At 46.5% G+C, this 20796-nt stretch overlaps 1 protein-coding gene across 2 annotated transcripts; it reads right to left on the bottom strand.

Annotated features, from left to right (window-relative positions):
- Nucleotides 1-14211: 14211 nt before the first annotated feature.
- Nucleotides 14212-20015, bottom strand: Znf263 (zinc finger protein 263). Of its 2 annotated transcripts, XM_021632435.2 has the most exons (6): nt 19381-20015; nt 18167-18347; nt 17629-17702; nt 17256-17379; nt 16693-16809; nt 14212-16215 (listed from the first exon to the last, which is right to left on the bottom strand). In XM_021632435.2, exons 1-6 carry the CDS (start codon nt 19771-19773, stop codon nt 15053-15055), a joined length of 2052 nt encoding a protein of 683 aa, XP_021488110.1. In that variant the 5' UTR covers nt 19774-20015; the 3' UTR covers nt 14212-15052. The 2 variants fall into 2 exon arrangements, with proteins under 2 accessions (XP_021488110.1, XP_021488109.1); XM_021632434.2 differs by lacking the exons at nt 17629-17702; nt 18167-18347 and having other exon boundaries at nt 19381-20013.
- Between the last annotated feature and the right edge of the window lie 781 nt (nt 20016-20796).

The following is a 20796-nucleotide window of genomic DNA, read 5'->3' as shown; positions in this document are numbered from 1 at the left end:
GTGTATGTCCAATCCCCTGGAAGCGGAGTTGCAGGCAGCTTTGAGGAGCCATGTGGGTGCTGTCAGTTGGCCCAGGTCTTCTGGAAGAACAGTCAGTCCTCTTAACCACTGAACACTCTCCCCAACCCACAAAACCAGTTCTTACAGCTTAACCGTGGATGTGAGAGGCATCCACAGGATGTACAAGCTGCAGGAGATGCAGCTCTGTCGAGACTGAGAAAGTTCTCTCCAGAGTTAGTGAGGGAAGCTGAGACTCTGCTGAGGGAAGCTGTATGCTGGTTCATGCTTGAATCCCAGCACTCTGAAGCTAGAGGCAAGAGAATTGCTGTGATTTGGAAACCTGCTATTACTGACATACATTGATACCTTCCTGAAGGCAATGTAAGCAGTTTAAGAATCCTGATGTGCTCTATCCATTACAGGATTTTAATAAAGATAGCAATCGTGTTGAAACAAGGGTTCATGACAAAGACACAGAGGAACTGCCTGCCTTCCTGAGCAGACTTGACAGATCAGGACTTTTCTGATACTGTAGAAAAACAAAGGACAGACCACCATTGCTTAAGCAAAAGGCCATATAAAACTTTAAGAATCAAAGGAAAAAATGATAGTCTTTTGTCAACTTGACACAGACTAGAATCATTCTGGAAGAGAGAATCTGTAGATACACTGCCCGCCCCAGACTGGCCTGTGATGCACTTTCTTGATTGGTAGCTGACGTAGGAGGGCCCTTCCTGTAGTAGGTGGTGTCAGCCTTGGGCTTGTGGTCCTGAGCACTATAAGAAAGCAGGCTGAGGAAGCCATAGAGAGCAAATCAGGAAGCCGCACTCTTCCACAGCCTCCCGGTTCCTGCCTAGACTTCCCCCAAACACACCCCTTCCTCTCCAGTTTGCTTACGGTCCTGGTGTTTCACAACAGCGATAGAACCCTAACAGGCAGTCTTCTAATCTGTACATTCCTCCGTCCTTCGCTGCCTTTTATTTCTGATAATTTAGGTTCTGCTGGCTATGGCGGCACAGTTCTGGAATTCCAGCTCCTTGAAAGGCTTGGCACAGGATCACGCATTCAAGGAATGTGTGGGCTACACAATAAGACCCTGTGTCAACACTGAAGGCTCCAAGCCAGGTGTGGTGACACACCCTTAATCCCAGCAATTTGGGAGGCAGAAGCAGGTGGATCTCTGAGTTTGAAGACAGCCTGGTCTACAGAGTGAATTCCAGGACAGCCAGGGCTACACACAGAAACCCTGTCTTGAAAAAACAAACAAAGCCAAAACAAAACGAACAATCAATCAAACAAACACAAAATTCTGAAGGCTCCAATATATACTTCCGACTCCATGGTCATACACAGCCCTGATTAAACTCAGCATGTTTTAAAAGAAAAAGACATGAAGGTGGGAAATGGAGTTTTAGGGAGACAGGGAGAGTTGACAGAAGTGAGAGACTTGGGGGTGAGAGTAATCAGAAGGTATTATGTTCACATATGAAACTGTCAAAGAAAAATATAATAATAAAAAATACAAATGTAGAAATAGGGCAGGTGGCTCATTTGATAAAGTGAATGCTGTAAAAGTGTGAGAACCTGAGTTCCCTCTCCAGCACACACATACCAGCCAGGCATGGCAGCTCACACCTCAAACCCAGGGCAGGAGTGTGGAAGGCTCACAGGCAGCCAGGCTCGCCAAATACAGTAAGGATCAGTGAGAGACCCTGTCTCAAAAACATAAGATGGAGAGCAATAGAGGAAGACATCTGGAGTTGACCCCTGGTCTCAAGGTGAACGGCTAAGTTCATGAGCTGGAGCACCCGTACACACTGATTTGCGCACCCACCTGTGCTCGCGAGTGCACACACACACACACACACACACACACACACACACACCGATGCTTGGGTTTTCTTCTGTTTTTTAAACTGTTTTACTTGGGGTATTTAATGCCTCCACCTCCCTTTTACCAACCCCTTAACCCTGGCTAAGAGAAAGGTTAGCGGGGAGAGGGGGTACAGCTCCCCTTTACTTCTCCTGGCTGATTAGGGTCAACCAGGTTCTTTTGGGGCTGTACCAATCTCTACTGTCAGGATATCCAGCCAGCCTCAGGATATTGAGGCAAGTAGCCTCCTCTGCGCCGCTGCGTTGAAACATTTCTCTTCATTTATCTCCAAGCCACGACACTGTCCATCTCTGTTGTGTCCACACTGATACACAACACACCAAGGCCAAAACGGCACACCACATCTCTCTCCTGGGCTCCTGTTTATCTTCCTTAGAGTCCTAGACCACACCCCTCTCCTTGGGGCACGAGGCAGGGTGCTACCAGCTGGAAAAGACCATGCCCCACATGAGACAATTTTCAGCTGTGGACAAACTAAAGCCTAAAACTAAAATCCCGTATTTGGGATTAAAACAAAAACATCTTTACAAACATAACTAAGTTTACAAAGAAACCAAAACTCCCATTACACACACACACACACACACACACACACACACACACACTATTGAGGCTGGGACTATAGCTCAGTAGCAGAACTTTTGCACAGCATACCCAAAGCCCTAGTTCCAATCTCTAGATTGGAATAATAATTTTTTTCTTTTCTGTCTCCTTGGCCAAAAACATTAGTCTTCATTCATCATGGTTCCAAAGAACAAAATTCAACTTTCTTCCTAAAGTGAGCAAAGATTGTGATGATGTTTAAAATAGGCAGACTGAGTTTTCCTATGTGCTTATACTTCAAATCCTACCTCCAGTGCCCCAAAGGAACAATAAAAGGTCATTTTAGAATGACCTTTCCCTGACCCCACTACAGCCACCAGCATCCTTTCTCACTGTACAGGCCAGCAATGTTTCTTCTCACCCCATTCCTCACTTGGTGAGACTCCCTCTGCAGGTGCTCGGCCATGGTCACCACCTCTTTAACGCTCGGTGGTCTCCGCCTGACACGGCACCTCCCTTGGAAGGGTGGTCAGAAACTGTGCTAGCAGGAGCAGTTCCAAAATTTGCTCTTTTGAGTGGATCTCTGGTCTCGGCCACAGATGGCCTAGTTCCTGAAGCTGGCTCACAGCCTCAGGAGACCCAGCCAGTGGACGTTCCTGGGCTCCTGACTGCCTTTCTGTGAAACGGATTATTTATTTAGCTTTGATTGGCCCTCTTTGTCTCAGGCTCCTCAGGATGCCATAAGCCTTGATCTGAGGGTCCAAATAACCACTTTCAGATTCACCATCATTCTGCTCTTTTACCACATCTGCTCCTATGGTCACCACGAAACAGGTGCCACCTTTGGCAACTGAAGCACAGGCTGGTCTGGTTTAAAATTCAAAGAAAGTATCTTCTTGCTAAAGGCACTGAAGGGTGGTGGGGAGAAGGAAATTACCCATCAGTAAAATGATGGGTAACATTTGCTACTTAAGAAAACTGAACAGAAAAGGTTCTGACTTGCCTCTCCCTTTAAAGTGAACTATTATGGGCTAGAGAGACGGTGAAGAGCGCTTGCTGCTCTTGCGCAGGGTCCCCGGAGTTACCAATCACTGGGCAGCCCGTAACTATCTGTAAATTCAATTCCAGGGGACCTGATGCCTTCTGACCTCCACTGGCACCAGACACACAAATAGTATACATACATGTGTGTAGATAAATCTTTAAAAAATGAATTATATGTCTCTATACCAGGCGTGCCTGGTGCCCACAGAGGGCGTCAGATCCATCTGGAACCAGAGTTACAGATGACTGTGAGCCACTTTGTGTATGGTGGGAATCGAACTCAGACCAGCCAGAGCTGCACAGTGAGACCTTGTCAAATGGGGAAACAGAGTGGGAGACAGGAGAGGAAGCAAAAGAAAGGACAGCGGGCAGGGCTGGTGATTAAGGTGTCATTTTTACTGGTTTTTAATTCCTTGAGAGTGGTGTAGACCTGTAAATGAGGCTTCGAGGGCCTCCTTCCCCTGAGGTAAATCGAAATTTTGCCCAGCAAGCTACGAGCATTCAAATAAATGGCCAGTTTCTGTTGTCCACCGAGGGTTCTGGAGGCGTGGGGTGCTTCCCGCCTCTGCATCAGCGTAAGCCTCTTCCGAGCCTGCACTGGCCAGTCTCACGTTGGCAATGGCCAGGCAGAAAAGCGTCAAGGAAGGTGCAGAAGCTTCTCTAGGGCGCACGGTGGAAGCTGCTCTGCCGTCCCCACAGCCGGCGCGGTGCAGGTGCAGGTCGGAGCGGGCAACGGTGGCCCTGAACTGCCCCTCCGCGAGGATGTCAGACCCGGCTTCGGCCAACGCGCTTAGCAGGCGCGGCCGAGGGTCTCGGTTACCGCCGAGAGCCCCGCTAGGCGGAAGCCGCCTCCCGCCGCTCACTTGCGAGCCGCCCTCACCGCGCAACTGTTGGCCAACAGCAGCGGGGACAGCGGGAGGGCAGAGCCGGGGCACGGCGGGGCACGGCCTCGCGCCGCCGCTAAGTTCCCGGGGACAGGGACAGCGTGCGGGCGCGCTGCCGGAAGCGGAAGTGTCCCCGCGGCCTCAGTTTGCTGCCCCTTCCCCTTCCCAGAGGAGCGAAGCCCGGCTTTGCGGGTCTGGGCTACGCGAGCCCCCAGGGGGCTGACGCCACCGAGTTTCCGGACTGTCTCTGCCGACTGGCCGGAGGGCATCGCCTCCTGGCCATCCCTGCGGAGCTGTGGGGCCGCCGGTCGGCTGGTGTCCGCGGCCATTGCCTGGGGTCACGCTCCAGCTGTGCTCGCGGGCCCCTCGCGGCTTCCTTGGGGACCGTGAAGGGTTCCGAAAGCCTGCTGAGTCGTGGTGTGGTGCTTCCCTCGCAACTGCTTTTGTTTTGTACTTTTCTTGTAAGGGAGGCTTCCTTGACAAAGAAACTGAGATCTAATTAAGTGATCTGTTCGGTGCCACACGTATCAGTGGCAGGTGCTAAAGCAGAATGTAGGCTTCCTGTTATCATAAGGCTTTTTCCTTCATTGTACTTCCCTGAAGGGGAGAGCACTGTTTTCATGCCCTCTAGCAATATCTAAGCATAGTCACCTGCGTAAAATAGCTTATCCATAAATGTGAGCATAGACTGTGGATTTTGGGTGCTCTCCAATTTTTTTTTTTTTTTTTTTTTTTTGGTAAGTATACCAGCAAAGAGATTATTACATGTATGCGATGTAGCCGGCATTAGTTTCCAACAAGCCCACGTTTCAGCAGTCTAGTTAAAGATCTGATCAGTTTCATGCCTGTGGAGAACACAGCAATAAAAAGGCATAAACAACCCCGTGAGAACTCGAAGGAAAAAGGTGGAGTTGCAGAAATTAGCAAAGGCCTCAACAGCTTTTACAACAGCATTCGGGGAGGAAAATTTAAGAGATTAAAAGCTGCAAAGACTGGAAATCTGCCTTCCTCAGGCTGGAAGAGGACGAGTTTAAGAAGTTAAAAAATTAAGCCGGTGTGATCCCAGCACTCCAGGGGCAGATGGATCTCTGTGAGTTCGAGGCCAACCTCCAGGAGAGCAAGGGCTATTACACAGAGATAAACCTGTCTCCAAAAACAAGTTAAAAATTATGTGATTCTTACTTTTAGAGTCTTTTGAATGGAAAAGAGAAAATTGCATTTAAAAAAGTAAAGGGTTTTTTTTTTTTTTTTTTTTCTTTGAGCTTTTTTTCTAGGGAAGTTTATCTGGAGGTAAGCTTAAGGTGAGAATGAGAATGAGGGGCTGTTTCTCTTTGCTCTGGGATAGAACCTTTTATGACTGGGGCACAGATCTTTTAAGCATTACAGATCAGACAGACACTAATGAGTATTTGCCTGTCAGTTGATATGGGTGCCATTCGAGTCTCTGGGAGAACAGCCAGTGCTCTTAACTGCTGAGCCATCTCTCCAGCCCCCTGGACTTGCTTCCTTAAAGTCCAGTATTGCTCCAGTCTCAGAACCAAATCACAGCAAAGCCTTTAGCGCTTTGCTTCACCCAGTGTGGAGCACACAATGAAAACCATTAACTGAATGTGTAAAATGCTCCAAGTGGTGTCCTTAGACATGATTAGGAAGCCACAGTCATAAGGAGAAAGTTGGTTAAGGAGTCCCAGAGCAACTGCATCATTGTTGCCAAGGACCACACGTCCATCCTTCAGTGTGGCTGAGGTAGACAAGGTCACAGGCCGGCTTAATGGCCGGTGAAAAACCTATGCTATCTGCGGGCCCATTGGAAGGATGGACAAGTCAGATGATTCTATTCTCCGGCTGGCTAAAGCTGATGGAACTGTCTCAAAGAACTTTTGATCAGAAGAGATCGGGACTATTTGTCATAAATAAAAGTGAGAAAGTATCTCCGTCAAAAAAAAAAAAAAAAGTTGCACTTTTGATTTCCCCTTCCTCTGTTAGGGGCTGTTTTAGAAGAAATTTATGTGCAGCTGGGAAACAGTAAGCAAATACATTGGGTTAATTCTGAAAGACCCACACAGCTCAGGATGAATGTCAGCTCTCTGGAGTTATTGGTGCTGCTACTGGCTAACAGCCTTTTCCTTTCCTATGTGTAATAGATGCTACTTAATTGTTTTAACTAACTACTTTTTCTTACCCTTTTCTCTTTTAAGATAAAGCCTCACTTTACAGCCCTGACTGGTCTCAAACTCAGGGAGAGCTGCCTGCCTCTGCCTCTAGAATGCTAGGATGAAAGATGTGCCCCACCACACCTGGCATAACTGCTTTTTTTAAAAAGCTGCTTGTAAGCTGGGCCGTGATTCATTCCTGTAATCACAATGCCTGCAAAGTTGAAGCAAGGTGGCTGTCATGTGTTCAGGGCTAGCCTCAGCTACAGAGTGAACCCCTACCTCAAAAGGAAGATCTTTATCTTCATCTATTAATTGAGTCTGTACCGTAGGTGCCATATCATAGCTGCTGTTTCTTATGTACAGCTTAGAATAAAATCAGTGCTGGCCTTTTCTGAGCCTCTTGATGAGACAATTGAGAGGATTTTATGCATTGGCACATAAATGGACAGTAAGGCTCTAACCTAAAGGAGAGAAGTAACTGAGGTACTAATTTTTTCCCTCTTTTCTGATGTATTTTTTAAATAGCACGTGGAATGGATTATAGAGGTAGTTTTTGTTCTTCTCATGAAGTTGTGTGTCTGGAATGAAGACCATGACATCTAGAGCTACACATTTCAGACCTGGAATGGCTTTCAGCCTCGTCAAGGAGAACCTAAAAAGGAATATTGAGGGCGTAGAGCTACAGAACAATTTCCTATCTGAAGAACTTATGGGAAACAGTTGGTCAGAAATACCAGCATTTGAATTCTTCAGGCAGCTGAATCTTTGTTCCATTTAAGTAAAAGCTAGAGAAAATTTCAACTCTGAAATACAAAACATAACATTTAAAACCCTGATGTAAATTGAGGATAACAAATGAAAAGACAGATTTAAAAAAAAAAAAACAAAAAACAAAAAACCCTCTGGTAAAACATTTTGCAAACCTTCTAGACTCCTATGTAAGAATGCATTATTCTGAAGATTGATAAGATCACAAATATGAAACCATTTCACTGAAAATATATCTAGAATATATCAATATATCTAGAAAATGTGAGAAAAAAAAAGTGCTACTAAATGCTATTTGCATATTTACAGATTACTTTGGGAACTTAGTGACACTCAAAGCTCACTACTGTATTGACTGAAACAAAAGTTAGATTGCACTCATGTGTACAACCTACTAACTTTTCTTCACTTAAAAGATTCTACACAGGTGGGTGTGGTGGAGCATGCCTTTGATCCCAGCACTGGAAGGCAGAAGCAGATGGGTCTCTGTGAGTTTAAGGCCACCTTCCTCTACAAGGTGAGTCCAGGACAGCCAAGGCTGCACAGAAAAACCCTGTCTCAAAAAGCAAAAACAAAGTGAAAGGAAGGAAAGAAGGAAGGAGGGAAGGAAGGAAAGAAAGAAGAAAGGAAGCAAAGAAAAGAAAGAAAGAAAGAAAGAAAGAAAGAAAGAAAAGAAAGAGAAGGAAAGAATGAATGAATGAAAAGAAAGAATTCCACATAACTGTTTCCAAGTTCCTGCTAACCAGACCTCCAATGTCAGGGTCCTCAAGGCTTGTAGCCTCACAAAATAGGTGAAATTACCAGTGAATGCTACACTTGATCAACACAAACACCATTCTTTTCTCTAAGAGGGAGGTAAAATGAGGCTGCTTTGGAAGGGGGTGCTGCCCTGCACCTCTGCTGCACAGTCACTCTGTCATTGTCTTTGAGTCTTTCATGCTTTGCTCAAGCATTGCTTTCTCTCAACATCCCATCTGCATATGTTCTTGTGGGAATATCTCAGTTGGTTCCTTATCTTGTCTCTTTCCCTGTGCTGAGTTAGGGGAATATTCCAGGTATACTGTCATGCCTGACTGGGAGAATAGCAGCAGAGTTCTGAACACTGACTTCCTCTGCCTTGCAATAGTAAGAACCAGGCAGCCTGTGGGCAATGGCAGCTCAGAGTAAACAGCCTCTCTTGCTCGGCATTTCAGCCACAAGCCTCTACTCTTTTCAGTCACTTTTTTTCTGCTACAAGAGATTGTAGCCATCTGGGGCTTTGGGCTAGTTTTTGTTTGAAAATTATTTTCCCCAGTTTTCTACGGCTTTTTTCCCCCTTTCCTCCTGTTTGTTGTCTTTAGTCAAAATTAGAATGAATAAGAGAGGGAAATATACTACACTGAATTTAGACGAGAAAATAAAGGTTCTAAGGGGTTGAAGCTGGGCAGATTTGGTTATCAGCAGACCAACATTCTATGACATTAAGAAGAACAAGAAATTGATTTTGACTTTTGTGCTGAAACAGGATATGCCTTTAGTAGGGACTGAAAACAGAGGATGACAGGAACCAAATACCATGATGTAGGTGATGCAGTTTACATGTGGTACCAGCAGAAACATACATCTGGTGTCCATGTTAAAAGTGTGGAGCTTCAGGCTGCTGCAGAAAGATCTGCACAATGTTTTGGGTGAACAGACTTTAGCGCCAGCACTAGTTGGCTTTTTAGATTTCAAAATAGGCATGCACTGGAAACGAAAAAACGTGGGGAACATATCCAAGGTTCAGCTTCAGAGCAATTTGAGTCATTTTGACAAAAACTGTGATAATGAAAGAGGAAAACCTACATTTAGCCCAGCTATACCGTAGGGATGAGACTGACCTCTTTTGGGAGTCAAGAACGCTTAGGCAAGTAGAAAGATACCTGCCTGCCAGGGGGGAAAATACAGAAAGAATGGTTGTCTGCCCCTGTATGTACAAGTGCAGATGGAACTCCCAAATTATTGGAAATAAAATCATTGGAAATGCAAACGTGCCCAGAAGTGTAAAAGAGGCCACAAGTGCATTATCTGTGATATATAAACCTAGTAGAGCCGTGTGGCTCAGAAGAGGGTTGTCTTCAGAATGGTCAGAATGGTTCTTTCAGTTTTGTTCCTGAGGACCAGCACTCTTAACTTAATGATTTAAGGCTTCATGAGGAAGACATTGGGCACTGTTACTTCTGGACAACTCTCCAGGTCACCCTTCCACTGAGCCATTAACCAGCAAGGATGGGAGAATAAATGCATGTTCTTCCCACCTACTATTTCATCAGCCAAGGAATCAAGGTGTGACCTTGTGCTGCAGATGACTTTGTAGATAGAAACAGCTTGAAGAGAGTGAGAGAAAGTGAGGATGAACAGGATAAAAGAGAAAAGGGAATTTCCAAGATTAAGATCTACAACATGAAAAGTGGAATTTTTACCTGGGCAAAAAGTTGGGATGAAGTAAATGCATGGGGAAATCATCTTTCCAATAAAGAACCTGTGTGTGGCCTTCAAGGATTAGAAGACAGGGATTATAGAGAAATTCTTGAGAAAGGTGAAGTTAGAAATAAAGGTGGGTAATAACAGGGTGTGGTTAAATGGAGGTGAGAAAAAAAGAAAAAAAAAAGTTGTTCTCCCAAAACAAAAGGTGAGATAATAAAGGAAGCTTCCCAAAAGAGGGCAACTGAAAAGCAGACTGCTAAATTTGTCTACTATAAAAGAGATTACCTTGTTAACTTTGTTGATACCACACCTGAGTTTCAAAGATTCCATTTTACACTAAAAGAGATCAAACAAAATATAGCCAAGAAAGAGTCCAAGAGTAAAAGACATTTAAGACTTGGTAGCTTATTGAAAAATAGGCTTCATGATATTAAGGATACTTCCAGTATGCCTTCAACTTCTGGTTCAAGTAACCAGACAGTGTCAAGGTAATTGCAATTATATAATACAAAAGTACGGTTGACATTGTTTTTAATCGAACATTATTTTCATATCAATGCCCACTTATGTATTGGTTAGAATACAGTTTGAAAATAATAAATTTAAATTTCAAGTGTATGAATACTGGGTATTTTTGTATGTTACAAAAACAAGGATCTGAATAATGAATTACTGTCCCAAATTATCTAAATTGTAATGGCTATGATAAAAACAAGCTCAAACTCTACTAGGTAATTGACTAGTGGAGTAGTTAATATGCACAAGACCTTGGTTTCACTCCCCAGTACCAATAATAATAATAATAATAATAATAATAATAATAATAATAATAATAAATGTATGCCACATAAAGGAACAAAGGGCTCCTTCCAAGCCCCTAAAAGGAACTCCCAAGGGGCCTAAATTGGCCAAAATCAGATTCATGGTTCCCTACATGGTCTTAAGTCCCAATAGGAAAGTACAACCAAAGATAATTAAAATATTACAGAATAGGAGCTGGACAGTTGGCTCAACAGCTAAGAACATTGGCTGTTCTTCGCATGACCCGGTTCAGTTCCTGGTGCCCACGTGGCAGTCCACAGTCATGTGAACCCCAGCTGCAGGAGACTAGGAACTGTGCTCTGGCTAAGGCTCTGCAGATGCACACGGAAAGCACACACATAATGTGTCCCACACCTACACAGCCATCAGGAGAGACTGGTCTTCTCACTGCTCCCAATACCTAATTTAAGCCTACCACTGAGATTTTGGCCTCATGTCCTAGGCATCAGGCTTCTAATGTGGGTGTGGCCAGGACTGCCAGGGGGATCATGCTGATATTCTGGGTAGTAACCAAGCTGACCAACAAGCCAACCAGGCAGCTTGGCTTCCCCTCCAACCTGCCTTTGTCCTAAATATGTTCCCCCAAAAAATTCAACAGGCTGGACCTGGCAGCTGCCACCCACCATAGGGACGGTGGGAGAACTCGAGGAAACAAGCCATTATTCCCTGGATCCTTAACAGCTTTCATCTAGCCACACACATTTGGGGGTTCAAACACTCCAAATTCTCATTAAGCTTCTTTCATTGTCTTGAAAATTATGACTTTATGGTCGGTTTCTAAAACTGGTTCCACCTATGGTCAGTCCAATTCTGAAAGAGCCTTCTATCTGTGTCAATCCCTACTCCAAGGCTTGGGGAACACTGTGAGAGGGAATGAAAAGGATGTAAGATCCCTTCCCATTTTACAGCCTGTCCAGCATAGAGTAATTATGCTGGGAGAAGACTGACAAACTGACTTCACGTACCTGCACATACGGGACTCAAATGCCTACTCATTGGAGTTGGTACCTTAACCAGTGGATAGGGGCATTCTGCTACTAAAATGGAAAGGGCTGCAAAGGTAGACAATGTCCTAATACACATATGGGGTCCCAGCAGTTTGAAGGCAGAGAAAGGAAGATCAGAAATTTAAGATCATCTCTTAAATTACCTAGCAAATTAAAGGGCAACCTAAGCTACATGCAGCCTCCCTCTTTAGAGAGAGCCTTTCAAGCTGGGGTGAGACTAGATGATGGAAATGGAGAATGTTTAAAATAAAACATGGCGATTAGCTACTTCCTCAGATCAGAACATTCTCTCCTGTAGAATGGAAACCAGCCAAGACTTGAGGTGCTGAGGGATGAAAATGAACAGGGAGACCTGAATTTGAGCCTCAGCATCTCAAAAGCCAGGTGTGCTGTTAGCATCAAGACAGGTAAATCCCTGGGGCTGGCTGGCCAATCAGCCAGCCTGCCTGACCTAACTGGTAGGTAAACTCCAGGCTTCAGTCAGGTCTTTAAATAGGTGGATGGCTGCTGACGAATGCCACTATTAGGTCCTCTGATATCCATATACCCACACAGAGTTAAGAAAACTCTAAGCTCAGGAAACTGTTCCCATCTGACCCTCCGGTATGCAGCACCAACAAACTCACTGACCCACCTTAACATGGGTCAGACTAAATAATGCTTTCTTTAGTCTGCCATTGGCACCTTATCTGGAGTGACAGACACTTCTTTACATCTGCCCAGGAAAAAGCACACAACACAGTAACAGCTGGACCATGTAATATGTGCATGGGTGATTTTATAGAATGCTGTGTGTGTGAACGATCCAAGCAAGCTGCTTGGTGGTACAGCAAATGGCACCAGGAGCCTTACCAATCCCACCCTACTCCATGGGACAATGGAGTATCTGCTCCTACTATAGCAGATGCTTTGTTAATCTCCAATTTACACTAACCTCCTCCCCTTCCTTCCCTGCCCTCAGTCCTCATACCACCACTGCCCACCTCCAATGCATGAAAGGCCCATAAAATAAAAGGAGATATTAGAAAATGTTTAAAAATTGGTCCAGAAGACCAAGCTTCTAAACACACTAACCTGAGATAAGGTGAGGATTGCTCTGACAGGCTGCTGCTAATGGACTGTTCTGTAGCTGGCTTTAGCTACTTTGTGGATTCTCCTTTTTCTCACCCTTTATTCCCTTTACCCCGGTTTCACCCCCATCACTAGATAAGGATAGCTCAGGGAGAGACAGAGGTCTTTGAATATAACTTCTTTCTTGTTTCTTTGCTCTATAGCTGGTCTTTGATACTTTCTGAGTTCTCTTTTTTTCCCATCCTTTATTCCCCGAGTTTCATCCCTGTCATTAATATAGGAGAGAAAGAGAAGGGAGAGAGACATCTCAGAATCTAATTTCTTCCTCCTAGTTTCTTCTTTGAGCACAACTACTAACAAACTCAAACCAACCCCCATGAACAACCAGCAACCACCAACCCCGACTGTTGGGGCTCTAGCATGTACACACCCTCTGAAAATTTCCCAGAATTCCAACATCACACAATTGCAGAAACTATATACAGCTGGCAAAACCACGCCTCTACTTGAGCACGAGGCAAATCACAGTCAGCTGCTGCAAAGCAGCCCCGTATCACCACACCTGGGATTAAAATGAAAACATGTTCTTAAAATATTTGTGTGTTGAAGAGGAAGTTTTTTGTTTCTTTGAAGACTCAGTTGCATCATGTGATGTTTTGCTGGAAGCTGCCTTGTGAGAGGGACAACAGAGTGGACTCACTCTACAAACCTACTTCTAAAAAGTCTACAACTCCCCTTCCCTAGTAACCGTCTTTCTCCCCTACCTCTGCTCTGTGGGTTGGAAGGGAGGTAGAAGCACTTAAGAACCCTAAATAAGGTAGGTTTGTAGAAAAATCTAAGCCTACACTGTGTTTTCTAACGAAATCAAAATTCCAGGTTTCTCACTAAACTGTTCCATCACCTTTCCTCCCAGAAGAACAGCTAGTTAGATGGCTTCCTGGTATCTTATTTCCTACTGCTAGAGTGCTGGGTCTAACTCTCTCAAAAGAGAAGTGGTGGCACAGCCTTTAATTCTAGCACACCCAAGTCAGAGGCAGGCAGACCTCTGAGTTCAAGGCCAGCCTGGTCTACAGACTTGAGTTCCAGGACAGCCAGAGCTACACAGAGATTCCCTGTCAGAAAAAAGAAACAAAGATAAACACTATTATTCCTATCCCAAGCCCACCTTCTAAAACATATTATTAATTTTGCCCTTCTTTTTACCTCTACACCATTAATGATCAATGGCTACTATATCAAGACCATTATTGGATTCCCTCCTGGGAACCAGTTTTGCAAAATAATATCCTGTCTTTAAAAAGCCTGATTTGACCCGGCAGCAGTGGTGGTGGTGATGGTGGCAGCAACAGTGGCCCACACCTTTAATCTGAGCACTTGGGAGGCAGAAGCAAGCCACTCTTTGTGAGCTCAAGGCCAGCCTATCTACAAATCGAGTCCAGGACAGCCAGGGCAGAAACTCTGTCTTGAAAATCCAAACCAAAACAAACCAAACACTAAACCAAAAGAATCTCCACAAGGAAAGAGCAGTTTGTCTGAAACATATCAACACAAAGGCCCTCAATAAACATCCATACATATTCATGTTTCCTGGGAGATATTTATTATCATTTTCATCATGGAAAGAAAGACATAATTTCCTAGTTTCCCTAGGATATTTTTTTGTTTCTGCGGAATCATGGAACCTTCCATCTAGAGTCACGTCTCTAGCACTCTATGCACATTTTTGACAAATGGAAGAAAGTCACACTCTCTGGAAAGGTAGGCTGTAACCACATACCCTTAATCTGTAAAACGCCAGGCTCATCTGTGGATTCTACCCTATGGCTTCCCTATGTCTACAGTTCCCTTTCTTTCTTGGGTCACTTTATATGCCAATGAGCACCCCTGACAAACTACACAGAGGTGTTGTAGTGGCAGAACTGGACTGCCCAGGCCTTCCCAGCCAGGGCCTTTCAAAAACATGCAACTTAGAATCAGTCTTGTTGACTTTAAATTCATCTCCCAGGATACCTAGCCCTTCTTTGGTCTCAAGGGCCTCAGAAGCCCAAACTCCTCTGCTGAATGTCAAAAATAAGGAGTTGAAGTCACATGTATTCCCAAAATTATTGGGATAAATACCAGACTCAGTACAGCACCCAAACCATACCTGGTCAAACAATAAAGGTAGATGCACCTGAAAACAGGATGGACTTCATAGAAAACTGGCCCTGAGCAGGTTACCTCAAAGAACTTAAGTTCTTACTTTAAAGACTGAACTTTTGAGTTTTAAGCTAGTTCTGCACCTCTACACCTCCCTTAAACTAAGTCCCACTTTCTCTTTGAATTAAGTACCTGTAAAATACATGCTGTGAGCAAAGAACACCAGCTCTGGATAAGACTGCTTTCTGCCAAAACTGAGGCAAAAAGCGATCCCCGTATCTAACCAGTGTGAGTTCGCTGGTGACTCGTGAGGCGTGAGCTCCGAGAGAAGCTTTCTCCACACTGAGAACATTTGTACGGCCTTTCTCCAGTGTGGGTTCTCAGGTGACGGATCCGATTGGAACTGTGAGAGAAACTGTCTCCACACTCGTGACAGGTGTAAGGCTTTTCTCCCGTGTGAATTCTCTGGTGTCTGATCAAGTTAGATCTATGAGAGAAGTTTTCCCCGCAAAGGGCACACTTATATGGTTTTTCTCCTGTGTGTGTTCTCTGATGTCTGGTCAGGTGCATGCCCTGCCGGAAACTTTTCCCACAAGTTAAACATTCAAAGAGTTTCCTCTCCACTCTGAGAGCTCCATGGTTTGTAAGAAAGGGGGGACTGTCATTCATGCCCTGCCCACACTCAGGGAAAGGGTCAAGTCTCTCTCTCTCGTGGGTTCTTTCATGAATGACAAGGTGTGAACTCCGAGAGAAGCTTTTCCCACATTCGCTACAGCGGTAGGGCCTCTCCCCAGTGTGGATTCTCTGGTGGCGGAGCAGGTTGGAGCTGTGAGCAAAGATCTCCCCGCACTCGGGGCACTTGTAGGGCTTCTCCCCAGTGTGTGTCCTCTGGTGTCTGTGGAGGTTGGAGTTGCAGGAGAAGCTCTTTCCACACACATTGCACTGATAGGGCTTTTCACCCGTGTGGGTGCGCTGATGGCGGATGAGGTGGGTGTTTTGACTGAAGCATTTTCCACATTCAAGGCACTTATGGGCTTCTTCTCCCACCTGTGTTTTGTGCAGTGACAGAAAATGTGGATGCCCCCCAAAGACTTCCCCACAGTCTACGTCCATACACAGCTTCTCTGCCGCATGCAGTCTCTGGTGCCTGATTAGGTTTGAGTTGTTAGAAAAATTCTTGCCACACAAGGGGCACAAATGCAATTTCTTGGGCTGTTCCTTTGGCTGGAACAGTCCTCTAGAACTTATGATTCCCACCAAGGACTCTTCTGTTTTGTCTTCTGAAGGACATTCCCAGTGTCCTTCTCCGTCATCGGGTCTGCCCTCCTCGGGACTCCAGGGCACCTCCCTCCTGGCCAGGCCAGGCAACAGTACTGGAGGATCGGCACTTTCAGGAGAAACTGACTCAGCATTTCTTTCTGGGTTCTGAAACTTTTCTGCCCCTAGCAAGAGAGAGAGAGAGAAAAAAAATCAAACCTTTAGGTTATTTTACAGTGGAAAAAAGAAATAGCTACATGCCTTTCAGGCAAGAGGCGTGAGCCCAGAGTTCTGTTCGCCATCCTGCCCCGTAAGTAAAGCATGCCAGAGAAGCCCATGGAGAAGATTCAAAGACTCGGAGCTCAGACTCCTCTTAGAATTCCCTTTGTTAGGGTCCCCACTCTGCTTTCTGATCAGCTTCCCCTTCATGTATGGTTCACAGCTGAGCCTACAATGTCTCAAGTAAGTCCAAGAGTTAGCACCTCCTCAGTTTACACTCTACAGTTTTCGCTACCTCACTGGTTTAATTAAGAGTGTGCAGGAAATAAAGAGACAGTTATCCCACACACTGCCTAACACTGGCCATGTATTGAAATCTCTAAATGTCACACACAACCGTGGAAGCCACATTGAGCAACTGTTTATCCTCGCTCAGTTCTTACCTGGAAGTGGGCTCCTGGGGCTCACGCCTTCCCTGCAGCTTTGGACACTAGGCTCCCATGGCTTCCCTCCTTGTTCCACCTGGGTGGCTAAGCTCTCCTGACCGGCTGTGCAGGACTCTGTTCACAAGGAGAAACGCAGGTCACCACACTCTTCTACCAAGCAGAGAAAACAAAAGTCTCGCTTCCTGCCAGCAGACAGAAACAAACTCTCCCCAAGTCTGACATTATCATTTGGGAGATATCTACACTAAAGCATTCCCAGTAGTTACCCTCCAGAAAAAAAGAAATTAGAGCAGACTATGGGTTTTTAAATATTTTCAAAGAAATTGAATTTTTAAAACAATATATAATTTTTAATTCAAATAAGTAAAAAATAAACATAGGATGACCATTTCTTTGAGAATCAACTTACTATACGAGTGCTGGCTACTTATATATAGATAGATATCACTTACAGATAGATATTGACAAACTCAAAGCTCATATCCAGAAGGTAAGTGTTTGTCCTAGGAACAGAACCCTCTGGTCATAAATGCCATTGTCCCAGAAAGAGAGGTTGTTACCTAGAGTGCTCACGTTCTCATAGCTATCTTGCACCATATCCCTTGAGAGAGCTCTCTTACTAGGATCTTGCTGGCCCCACTCCTGAGAGATATACATTGCCATGTCCTCGAAGCTCTCGGGCAACTGAAATAACACAAGATCGCCTTTAGCATCTCACGCAGTAGGGACAATTCAAGCAGAGTCACAGCTAAAGGGGAAAAACCTACGAGTGCCAATGGGGGAAGCCTGTAAGCGATGGGTTAAAAAAGACAAAGGAAGGAGGTATCTGATCAGAGAGAAAACATTCACCTAGGAGCAGAGGGCACCTCCCACCCCAAAGGGAAAGGAAAAAAGGAGGGTTCTGGGGAGAGGCAATGAGAAGTCCCACATCACCTGGGACCCCGTCATATCCTTATCTTCCACATTCCCTTCATGAGGAAAGACAGAGAGCCAGGGAGCAGATAATGCTAAAGATGACAGAAATCGTAATGAGAACAGTGACACTAAAATCTTAGCAACCCACAGATTATTACAAGACAATATGCATTCCCCAGCACCCAGTCTCAGCTTTTAGGACTAACATTAAAGAAAGAGTAGCAAAAGGTATAGTAAGGTGATCTAAAGTAGCAGGGTCATAGAAAAGGTACGCGAGCGGTTTTTCATGCTGGACAACGGTATTCTAACCACACCCACACCAACCATTAACTATAAACTATAGTTCCGTGCACAAAACGGCTTTCCTAGGGGATTCCCTTTTTCCTCCCACCCACCCCTCGCAGAATCCACCCCACACATTCAGGTTTTTCAGACCACATCTGAGAACCTCAACTTCAGGAATTCTTTCTCCTTGGCACCTATACTACACTCTGCTAGGTCGAGGTTACCCCAGAGCCCCTCCTCCCTCCCACCTGCCCAGGTAACTGTCCCTCACCCCTCTCCTTTACAGCCTGGGGGTCTCTTTTGGGGCTGGGGTCTAGCAGCTCCTGCAGCCTGGGGCCAGGGCTTCGCTCAGTCTCCATTGGCTCCAGCTTGAAGCTCGGTGACTCTCCTGCCGTTTCCAGTGGCAAAGGCTCCTCCAAAAGCACTTCTGCTCCCCGCCCTTGGTTTGTGACCTGGGAACCAACCCACATCACTCATCATCACAACGGGGCTGACAGAAACGGACATGAGTACAGGATTCTTAGAACGAGCCTTCAACAGAGAACCACAGGACCATCCCTTTGGTCTTGGCCAAGAGAATGGTTTATGCTAAAGGTGTTTTAGATTGTGTGTAACAGAAAACAGAGGGAGGAATGGAAGCAAGGGAAAGTGAGACTCCAGTGCACACCTTCTCAACACACTCCTGACACACTTCACTTCTGCTGGCGCTCGCTCTCACCTTGTCTAGGTGCTCCCACTTCTCACTACTACCGAAGGTAAACTTAGCAGGCAGTGACCACAGCACCTCAGTGCTTAAGCTGTTTTTCAAAATTCAGTTAACAGAAATCCAACTCTGCATTATAGACTGCTGACAAAGATATACCAGGTGTTAACCACTAAGTATACACTTGGGGTGGCGGCACAGGCCTGTGGTAATCTCAGTAGAAGGGAGGTTGAAGCAGGAAGGTCACCTCGCGTTTAACCTTGAGCTACACAACTAGAATCTGCCTTTTAAAAAAGAAAGTGCAGAACCAAACGCAACGACACACGCCTGTAACCCTAGAACTCAGAATGTGGGGAAATGGAAAGCTGGAGCCAAGTTGAGCTACACAGTGAGTCACGGTCAGCTACGGCCACCTAAGACCCTGCCACAAAATAAAGCCCTTGAAGCAATGGCAGCAGTGCCAAACGACGTATTTTCCTCTTAAACCTCGAAATTATCCCCAGATAGTACTTCAGCATCTTCATCTTACCAAGAGAAAACAGGACCAACAGCTTAGCCTGCCCGGAGTCTAACTACAACACTACTGAAGGACCAACGCCTACATGCTGAAGCACAGTCCCTGCCCACTGTCATCATACGGGGAAAATATGGAAGGAACGTGTTCCAGATGAAGCGCGAAAACGCCTCTCCCTCACGCAAATTCTACTCAGGGCAATCAAATATATTAGACTACAAAACCAGGCCAGTCTTCCGGGCCAAACCACGGATAAAACAGCTGTCACCTGTTGCCTCAGTTTCCCAAGTTCTCTCTGCATACGCTCCACGAGGGTCACTGCCTCTTCGCCGCTCTCTGGGCGCAGCTCCTTCACCCTGCTCTGAATCTCTTGGGGAAGGATGGTCAAGAACTGCTCCAACACCAAAAGCTCCAGGATCTGCTCCTTGGTGCGCATCTCCGGCTGCAGCCACCCATGGCAAAGCTCCTGAAGCTGGCTAAGGGCCTCGCGGGGACCGGAGGCTTCCTGAAAGCGGAACCGTCGAAAACGCAGGTGGGAGACCTCTGGGCTGGGCTGTGGGCCAGGCGTGGGTACCTCCTGGCTCCAGGGGCAGTCCTCCTCCAGTTTCACTATCAGCAGCCCTTCTGGCTCCCGGGAGCTCGGACCCGCAGCCATAGCCATGCCCCCCGAGTGCCTAGGTCCCGAAACCAGTTCTGTCCGCTTGAAAGATGCCCTTGGTTGTGAATAACAGTAGACCGCGACCGCTGCACCCGGGAGGCTCTGGGCTCCCAACCCCGCCGGAAGAAGCCTGGTCCAGATCTTGGCAATAATAGGCCTGCAGCGTCGCCTCCTGACCAGCTTCTCAGGCCCTCACAGAACTTAGCTCTCGGCGCCCGCGGCGGAAGTTTCCGCGCGCGAGTTAGGCGTCATAGGCCAACGGCTGCCAGTCAGGACGGACTTCCGACTCCCGTTTGCTTACGCGGGATCCCATTGGGCCGGGTCGCGCCACGCACCCACGGCCAACAAAAGTAAGACAATTTGCATAAAAGGGGAGGAGGACGTGTCCACTTTGCGTGAGAGGCGGGGCCGCCAGGTGGAACGCGCCGAGGATGGGGACTTGGGGGGGCTAGGTGCCCCGGGCACAACCAGGGCAGGTTTCCTCAGGAAAGTTAAGTTCCTGTCAGGCGGCTCTCAGTGAGTTCGAGGCCAGACTGGTCTGCAAAGTGAGCGCAGGGCCACACAGAGAAACCCGGTCTCGAAAGAAAACGAAACCGAAACACGACAAAAAAAAGGTGAGTTGCTGAGCCACGCTTGAACCAGAGCACAGCGGCGCTGGCGTGTCACGTTGGGGCCCAGAAGTGCCCGTCGTTAACAAGCCCCACAAAGAAAACCTTTCAGAGAGCCGATCCCACACACGGGAGACCTCCAGCCTGAAGCGGAGACCAGAGCGACCGCAGGGCTGGAGCTGCGTGGGGCCTGCCGGGAAATGTAGTCCCCGGCACGCCCTCTCACTGCGCCTGCGCGGTGGATCTAGCGGCCCTCCGAGGACACGGTACCGGCCACCGCTGCGAACCGAGTTGAGCCGTGGTCCCCAGTCCTCCAGCTTTAGTCTGGCCGACCCAGAGGAACGCGCTGGGTGTCCTTTGCTCACCGTTCTCCTAGACCTCTCTATGGCCTCGCTCTGCGAGAGCGTGGTCGTAGGCC

Source organism: Meriones unguiculatus, chromosome 11 (genome assembly GCF_030254825.1).
Source record: "Meriones unguiculatus strain TT.TT164.6M chromosome 11, Bangor_MerUng_6.1, whole genome shotgun sequence".
NCBI classification, from domain to species: Eukaryota; Metazoa; Chordata; class Mammalia; order Rodentia; family Muridae; genus Meriones; species Meriones unguiculatus.
The sequence above is the reverse complement of the archived record's forward strand: the minus strand, read 5'-3'. Positions and strand labels throughout refer to the sequence as shown.